General features: G+C 35.5%; 2 protein-coding genes across 6 annotated transcripts in view; one reads left to right on the top strand and one right to left on the bottom strand.

Annotated features, from left to right (window-relative positions):
• The window catches only part of kiaa0586 (KIAA0586 ortholog), a 140743-nt gene extending 134305 nt beyond the window's left edge, over positions 1-6438 (bottom strand). The window contains exons 1-9 of one of the 3 annotated variants that reach the window (XM_051867298.1): positions 6108-6438; positions 5743-5888; positions 5602-5663; positions 5416-5482; positions 4701-4770; positions 4451-4625; positions 4149-4361; positions 3375-3555; positions 2110-2259 (exon numbers count right to left, since the gene is read on the bottom strand). In XM_051867298.1, coding sequence (XP_051723258.1) covers positions 2110-2259; positions 3375-3555; positions 4149-4361; positions 4451-4625; positions 4701-4770; positions 5416-5482; positions 5602-5663; positions 5743-5888; positions 6108-6121 — 1078 coding nt within the window. In that variant the 5' untranslated portion in view covers positions 6122-6438. Of the gene's footprint in view, positions 1-2109; positions 2260-3374; positions 3556-4148; positions 4362-4450; positions 4626-4700; positions 4771-5415; positions 5483-5601; positions 5664-5742 lie in introns of all 3 variants that reach the window. The other 2 variants (XM_051867297.1, XM_051867296.1) reach the window with 2 other exon arrangements.
• Positions 6439-6966: 528 nt separating this feature from the next.
• On the top strand, positions 6967-8399 carry timm9 (translocase of inner mitochondrial membrane 9 homolog). 3 transcript variants are annotated; one of them, XM_051867317.1, is made up of 4 exons: positions 6967-7075; positions 7367-7425; positions 7520-7615; positions 7730-8200. In XM_051867317.1, the coding sequence occupies exons 2-4, from the start codon at positions 7387-7389 to the stop codon at positions 7862-7864; spliced, it is 270 nt and encodes an 89-aa protein (XP_051723277.1). In that variant the 5' UTR covers positions 6967-7075; positions 7367-7386; the 3' UTR covers positions 7865-8200. The 3 variants fall into 3 exon arrangements, with proteins under 3 accessions (XP_051723277.1, XP_051723279.1, XP_051723280.1); XM_051867319.1 differs by having other exon boundaries at positions 7003-7106; XM_051867320.1 differs by lacking the exon at positions 6967-7075 and having other exon boundaries at positions 7730-8399.
• Positions 8400-9064: the final 665 nt, after the last annotated feature.

Below are 9064 nucleotides of genomic sequence, written 5' to 3' on the forward strand. Positions count from 1 at the left end.
TACCTTCCGACCAAAGCATGTATGAGCTCTGATAACTAAACCAGTTCTAATACACCTCTCCTAATATCCTAGTGCATTACTCATAAACAGGTGAACTTAAAAGTATCCTCTACACGACAAATCTTCACACTCCAGATTTCGTCTCTCCGCATGTATTTAATGCCGCTTTGATGATGTGTACAAGAAACAAAAAGAAGGTTGGCTAAAAATAGCCTGTTTCAATGGAGAGAGAGAACAGTCTGACAGCAGAAAAGATGGAGCAACGCTGCCACTGAAATAGCTGGGTTGCCATGACGACCAGATTGATGCTCACAAGTGACAAAATGGAGTCAGTAGCAACAGACATCTTACTGCAGAATTTTCCCACTGTCTCGATGCACAAGTCCCGGGCAAAACAACAACCTGAATCCTTTGTGTTTACACTTTCTGATTTTAGAATATCCCTGAATTTCACATCAAATCCCGTGGAGTACTCAATCTGGAGGAGTGCATTGTTTATGTATGTAGCGTACGTCGAATGTGCGGTTATAAGAAAACAGACAGAACTAATGCTTTGGATGAGAATTTTCACACTCCAGGAAAAACACACACCGAAAAACTGCAAGCCATAATTAACTCTCTGTTCTCCCACACACATCCATCAACGTGAGTCTAAGAATAAGCTCCGGCGTCTGGGAAAGCAATCCTGCGTTCATGTGGGAGACACCGAGGGGGCTGCAACAGCCGGCGGATTAGATTCAGGTGGGAAAATTCTCCCAGGTTTCAGGCTGACGGGCGTGTGTCAGCGACCCCCATCTCTGAGCGCACGGCTCGCAAATTGGAAAAAGAGAACATCAGGAATGTTGTCTGTGATAAGCAAGTACTCTTCCAATGTGGTTCGACCTAGTCTAGTATACTCAAACCACGGTTACACAACATTGCATAGGGTAATTCAGATCTACAGCGGCCTGTTCAATGACACACACTACTCGAAGACACTAAAGCAGCTGTGTTACCAGGTCAGCCTGTGCTAACATGCCCAAAGCTTTCCAATAACAAGCCCCTGCTCTCTCCAACAGGAGCAAAACAGCATGACTGAGGCGAACAGCTTGAACTGTTCATATTTACACAGCTGTTCTGCGGTGACACCTCTTTCAACAACTGCTTTTTGCCTTAATTGGTTTTTAGAGCAAAAGCAAGTCTTCAATTCAATCCGGAGGAGTGACAGATTGGTTGAGTGATGGTGTCTAAAGGGAAAAGGCATGCTCGGGGATAAATTACTGGTTTTGTAGTTTGAGAACACGAGGTTCTGGGCTGAGCTGATCATTGTTGCCTCTTAAACAGGAAACTAAAAGCAGGCTGTTTCTTGGCAGAGGCGAAGCACAATGGATTCCAAAGCCTGGAGCCATGGATGCAATGAATGCCATTCGAAATTAGTGATAAGATATGAGACTTAACCAAAGAAAATATGCTGCAAAATTTGTGCAGGAGTAATTAATTAAAATGCTGTGACTACTTGCCAAAACATAGTCCATGCGTATTATGAAAAAAATCAGATATAGATAACAAAGGACTAATAACACCAACAAAAAAAGCAATAAATAAATTGCACTGTATGTTTCATTTTTCTATATTTAGATATACTGCCTCATAAAAATAAAATCAAAAAGCATGCATTTAATTCTAGAACGACATTAGCCAAGAAAGCTTTTAGATCCAACCACCAAGAACGTCTTGGGAAATATTAAAAAAGACAGTTTTATGCTGTTATGGATTATCATTACCTCTGATTAATCTAAAACCTACATTACAATAATATAAAAGGAGTGGAAATCCTTTTTTTTTTTTTTTTTTTTTTTACAGTGGAGATCTGTTAGTGGCGCAAAAGCAAAAATACAGTAGTGACGCTACTGCCATCAAGTGGTTTCAACTTGAATGTCATCCATAATGCCACTCTAAGACTGATTTAAAAAAAATAACTAACAAACAATTCATTCAAAAAATAATTTCAAAGCTGTTTTTATCTGGGCCTTGAAGCAAAACCAAATAATCAGATATTTGCCTTTAATGACCAAATTGCTTTCTGCCAATAAACAAAAACAGAGAGAATAATGCGTGAGAGAAACCAACCTTGGTTTTTGAGAGAGGATCTTTGAGGTTTGATGGTGCTTCTTGATGATGTCCAGTGGGTGGGTTTAGGAATGACCTTCCGTGGTGCAGGGGTGTCCAGAGGACTTTTATGCCCACCTGCTTGTTTCTCTCGGTGTACATCCTTTGAGACTGCAGGAGAAAGGTGTTTGCATTGTATAACAGAAATATCAAAACAAATTATTTCATTTCAAGGAAAAATAGCATGAGCACACTTTTCAAACAAAAAATTGTGCAAAATCTATGTTGTGTTTCAAAATATGAAACAATACACTATTCGAAATGAAGTCTTGGATACTTTCTGGTTGTCAAACATGTTTATTGTTAATATAATAAACTACACCTGTGGTTATTCTGTTAAAACACCTGTGTGAACTTGAGGGGAACTGACGTCATGTGACTTAAAGGGGACCTATTATGCCATTTTAAGTGGTGATTTTGTTTTTGAGGTCTACAAGAATAAGTTTTCATGCTTGAATGTTCAAAACACATTATTTTTCACATATTTTACATTGTTGCAGCACCTCTCTTCCCAGTCTGTCAGTAACGCTCTGTTTAGTTCGGGTCTATTTGAAGCCCCTCCTTCCGAAAGCACAGTGTGCTCTGATTGGTCGGCTGGACCAGCGTGTTGTGATCGGTAAACCACTAAGCATGTTTGGGAAATGTCATGCCCCTTACCATGACTTCGAGTTTCAACACACTAACACAACTCAACCAGGCCTCGCCTCTTTTCTGTGTGTATGCATTTATTTAAATGAGGGATATTATAACGTGTTCGTTCTCAAAAGAAAACTCAAGACTACAATCGAGGCATTTCAGGGAGTTCAGAATCAGCACTTGCTGATACAGAGAATAACTCCCTTTGTAGTGAACTTTGTGCTTTGTAGCTTTGCAGACCTTTTTATGCTCAAACACCAACATTACACACTACAGAGAGTTGGAAATAGAAAAAAAGCATAATAGGACCCCTTTAAACATCCAAAAGTGTCAAAATACTTCTTAGTGCCACTGTATTTATAGATAAAAGTGCATGATTCATATCAGATTATCATATATTGATGTATTACTACATCAATATATGATAATACGACAAGGTCAAAACATTCATTATTATTAGAAGGGCTCATATTATTACTAAAATTTCTAAAACTTTCTATGTCATGGTGATTAATTCCGCCTCTCAGACAAAATCTGCATTTTGCCATTATAGATTCTGAAAATATTCAGACAAATCAACTACAACTCACCTGACACTGTGCCTCTAGCAGAGGGTTTATCAGTGGCTGAGAGTCTGATGCTGCGACTCCCTGAGATCTGAACTGGCAGAGAGTCTGTCTGAGTGATTCCAGAGCCTGTGTGAACGGTGGACTGTGAGTCTGTGGTCGCACGAACCGCTACAACATCCAGAGCCGAGCCCAAGAGACGATTCTAAAGACAGAGGAGAGCATATGTGAGCTGCAGCATATGGTAAAGTAATGCACAAATTGACAAACACAACCAATTATAAAGCAAATCTGAAACCTCCGCAGGTCTCTGAAAAAAAGATGCTATACAACAACATGTGACTGCTTAAAACACATGTCTGGACTGAAAGTCTTTTTTCCAAATAAAACAGTGTATTATGTAGACCTAATCTGTTCAGTATTTGGTACTTGATGAACAACAGTGCGAACTATACTTCTATACACAAGTCAGCATCATAACAGAGGATATTTACAGTACCAAATACATTTAATTTAAGTGTTAAAGAGAGTGGAAAACATTTAAATTATGTTTTTGGTGCAATAAACCTTGTATATCATTTTAAGAAGACTTAAAAATATTTTTTTATATATATTTTAAATAAAATAAAACTAAATAAAACAATACAAAAATGAAATAAAACTAAAAAAATAAATAAAATAAAAACGATGACAAAACAAAAGTAAAAACAAACCAAAAAACAAAACAAAACAAAACAAAATAAAATAAAAGCCAGATTCTGCATCTCCGGATGTGGACAGAGATCTTGCCGTCTTTACCTGCAGTTGGATCTGCTGACATTGAATTGTCTCCAGGTGTTGCAGTCTCTGCTGGATCAGAATGTTAAGCTGCTCTTCCAGATGGGCCGCTCTCCCAGCAGAAGTGTTGTCAGTACTGGCCGCCCTCCCCGGCGGGACACTGCCCTCTGCTGCCTGCAACCTCCTTAGCTCAGCAGTTACCAGTGCGATCTGAGCCTCCATCTCACTCTGAGCCTGAGGGGCCGAACAAAGACAGTTTAAGTTGACTGCTATAATACTGTAATAATTTTTTAATTTATTAATGTTATAATGCTAATGTCTACCTTGATAAGTGGTGCTGTGGCGGCAATAGTAGCAGCTGTTACAGCTGCCACACTTGCAGAAGTCCCAGGATCTCCTAATGGAAAAGCAGGATCTGACTGGCCTCTTGGAGTCTGGGATCTGTCTTGGCCCAACACTTGTACGGTCACATTTCGTCTTAAAGGGGCACTTTGGGATCTGAGAGACATAGTGAAATATTCACATGTGCAAAATGACCATGATTAGGAGTGATTGAATTGAAGCAGACATTACCTCTTCCTGAGCGCTGCAGCAACTGCTTCTCTCCCATCAGCAGAGTAGGTAGAAATTTGCACATCTTCACCTGCAGTGTTCAGAAATGTCAAATCAATTTTTATAAGTGGCATTCAGCACTTGAAAAAGAATATAAGCATAGTTTACAATACAAAAAATAAAATATATAACACAATAATATGGTACTAATATAATTCAATATAATATAACATAATATATTATTATATACTATAACATGGGTTTTCAAATTGGGGTCCAAGGAGTTGTAGGGGGACCATGGAAAAATTTAGAGGAAAAACGGTGTATAATTCTTTTTTTTTTTTTTTTTTTTTAAAGGAATGATTTAAAAAAAAAAAAAAAGATTAAAACAAACTCATAAATGAGTAAATGAATAATTAAATAAATAAATATTAGATTACAATAAATAAGTAAATAAATAATAATCTACATTACTATAATGCATAGAAAAAATAAACATAATAAGAAACTACTTTTTTTCCCAAATATTTTAGACACACACACACACATATATATATATATATATATATATATATATATATATATATATATATATTAATATTATAATATTTAAATTAAGTCTTTATAAAAGAAACTATATAAATGCTTTTTAAATGATCATATTTGGGGGTCCTTGGCATCTAAAAGATTGAAAACCCCTGTACAATAATATAATATAATATAATATAAATTATACCTTTTGACTTTGAGTTTCCTGTCTGCATGACTGTATTTTGAGCTTTACTTTTCTCTTTCCTGGAGGCCTATGTGACAGACACTTTTGTTAATTAACACAAAAATGACAAAATATTTTAATCAAGTTAAGTTTAAGTTGTCTAGAAACAAACCAAACATAAGTAAACCAAAGTAAACAAAGTCTCACTTTGTCAAAAAGGTCAGCAAATTGATTTGATGGTCCAACAGCCTGTTGTTCATCTGGTCCAGCTGAATTCAAATAAATATGAATTTATTCTATCATTTAATTGATCTCACGATTTAACTAAAATCAGTCTAATAGTGTTACCTGTATCTGCAGCTGAAGGGATATTCACAGGTGGGATTTCTTTCTCAGAATGAACATGTTCAGAGTCTGACAGTCTCCTGATGTAAATGTTAACTCTATTATGGCTCTTATGCTGTATTTCCTCTCTGCTGGCAGCCAAAGCAGCTCTGGTTGAGTGAATTAAAACATCTGCTGCATCAGAACTGGACGTAGAGTCGTTTAAGTGTGTGTTATTGATCACAGACACACAACAAGAGTCCATTTCCACTTTTATATCAGTAATAAGACAGTCCAAAAAGAGCTGTAGGTTGTTGTTCAGTGATGTCAGGCTTTAAACGGTTAACTTAATAATAACAACATTGTACGGGCCCATTAAAGCGGCTTACCGTAAGGGTGACATAACATAACGATTATTGTAAGGATTTCCTGAGATATCCGCAGATGACACACGTCAATCACTCTGATGTTGCTGTCAGTATTCGTTTTAAATTTCCCGCCGCAGGTGATTTTTAAAAGCAACAAGTTGGATCAGCCTTTCTTATTTCTGTTATTATATTAAATCCCGTCTCCATATCGTAGTATTTTAATGTGATATTCAAAAGATGCTTTATTTCAGTTCACTTCAGCTGTAAGTCCAGTTGTTTTCACAGCGTCGATAGTTGCCGACAACAAAACTACACTACTGTGATCTTGGAAACAACGGCATGACGTTAAACAGATTTCAAAATAAAAGTTTGTCTTCTCTTTGTTTTGGTATCAGAAGTCTTTACACTGCCCCCATTTGGTCTTTTTCAGAACATGTTTGGTCTGGAAAACATGAGAAAAATTTATTTGCTTTTGTTGTTGTTGTTATTGTTGTTGTTTAGTCTTTATCTATAAATTTCTCTAAATCTAAGGAATTTTAGAACATGCATGGTTATGAATTATGTTTTTTTTTTTTTGATACTGTAAGACAAATAATGATTAAAAAAACGACTGAAAGTAAAAAAAAAAAAAAAAAAAAAAAGTAAAAAATTACCTGTTTTACAATATTTAATATTTTAATATTAAGATGGTAGGATTAAGAACTTAAATAAGGGATGGTTGTCCTTTATCATGTCATTACATGTTAAAGAAGAAAAGTGTTATAGACCAAAATTAACTCTTCAAAATACACCTCCAAACACACACCTTTAAGGGCTTTTTTATACATAAGTTTTAAGGATTCGTACTGAATATTGGATTCCCTCATAAATGTTTTCAATTTTTAATTCATAAGGGCTCTTATTTGTTCCGAAAGTGCCGCTGTGAAGCAGCGGATATCTGTTTGTTCTGTTCTCACATGTCCTTCAGATCCTGAGCTCTGACAGCAAAGGTATCCGCATAACTGTTTTTTTTGCTTCTTGGTACGTTTATTGTCTAAATCTTATTTACTATAAAGCTATTATTGATTTATTTATTTTGAAAAGCATTTTTCGCATAGTCAGTGTTATAAATGTACATGTGAGATAATGCTAAAGGCTAATGTAGCCACTTATCATCAAACTGATTTGCTCTGAGGCCTCTGTTACAAGAGAACTACTTAGTTGTACGCTGTCAGTGAGAACAGGGAGGTCTGCTGTTTTAATGAAATTATTTTAGTAATGTTATTCAATTTTATTCACAGCATCCTACTGTATTGTGACTATGGCAGCTCAGGTTACTGAATCAGACCAGATCAAACAGGCAAGAGGAACCTAACAGACATAATCATACACATAGTCTATTTATAGTTATAAAATCATTAATCCCTTTTATTGGCTATCTTTGTATTCTGCAGTTCAAAGAATTCCTGGGAACCTATAATAAACTGACAGAAAACTGCTTCATGGATTGTGTTAAAGATTTCACTACAAGAGAGGTCAAGCCAGAGGAGGTATGTGATTATGGTTATATTTCTGGTAGCTTTCATAAATATTCTTTAAAATAAATGTGAAGTTATTATTAAACCCAACTATGAATTTGACTTAAGTGTAACTTTTCTTTCCAGACCTCATGTTCTGAGAGCTGCTTACAAAAGTACCTAAAAATGACACAGAGGATCTCCATGCGCTTCCAGGAATATCACATCCAGCAGAATGAAGCATTGGCTGCTAAAGCCGGCTTGTTAGGACAACCGCGATAATCGACTACTGCTGGACTGAACTCCAGACCAGTATTCCGGCATGGAGCAGGGCCCTCCAAACTGGAGCAGCAAGACAGAGGACGCAGGCACTAGGAATAGTGTGAGAAGGCCTCTCATGTCTGCCAGCTCTCCGGATAATTGACTTGTTGGGATTTCTGGTTTCCCAAAGGACAGACACTCTCATTTTGACCATCATGCTGGTCTTCCATAAAACTCGAAAGATCTTAATTGTTTTTTTATGTTAGAATGCTACAAAATAAAATGTTAGCCTACTCTAACATTCAGTCTTGTTCATGCATAATTTATCAATGAAATAAAAAACAAAATGCTTAACTAGGATGGATTCTGATCTATACTACACTGAAAAAAAAAAAAATACTTGTAGGATTTACTTGATAAAATTGTAAATCCTACACATTTTAAGTTAATTTTACTGCTACTGCTCTGTACAACATACTTGTTATTATCAGGGAAAATCTACTTACTATTGAGCTTAACATTCATAAAGAAATTAAGTAAATATTACTTAATTATATTTGTTTTTATATTTAGAATTAAGTAAAATCTACTTATAATAAAGTTTACTTGGAAATACTTTTACTCAAATAATATAACACTGAATAAAACCATGCTTTTAAAGTGTATGCTTTACTTAGAAACATCTAACACAGTAGATATCGTGTAGACACCACTGAGCCTAACAACAAAAGCAATGAGAAAACAGTGTAAATACAGCTGGAAAACAGCAAAAAAAAAAAATATATATATATATATTATTCATGCCCCAGTGCATGATGGGAATACCAGTATCAGTAGTTGAGTAGGTTTTACTTAATTTTATATCGTTGATATTTACGCTTTAATTTCTACATGCTTGAATTGAGTATTACAGTTATGTTTTTTAAACTCTTGCCTGAATAACTTTTTCATGTAGAAATTTTTTTTTTTTTTTTTTTCCTGTAGTATTTATTCACCACTGAATCATTTTTATCAGTGTAGCTGGGTGAATCTTACAAAACATGCCCAGGTCATAGTTCACCCAAAATTCAAAAAAAATTGCATTTTAATCTGCAATTACACTTCTTACAATAAAATACTGGGACTGATTTATGTGAAAATTGTGAGTGTCAAGATATTATGTTCTAAAAATACAGTTGTGTATTTCGAAATAAATGAATGGTGTTGAAATTGTCTTATATT

The sequence above is a fragment of the Ctenopharyngodon idella genome, chromosome 17 (genome assembly GCF_019924925.1).
Source record: "Ctenopharyngodon idella isolate HZGC_01 chromosome 17, HZGC01, whole genome shotgun sequence".
NCBI lineage: Eukaryota > Metazoa > Chordata > Actinopteri > Cypriniformes > Xenocyprididae > Ctenopharyngodon > Ctenopharyngodon idella.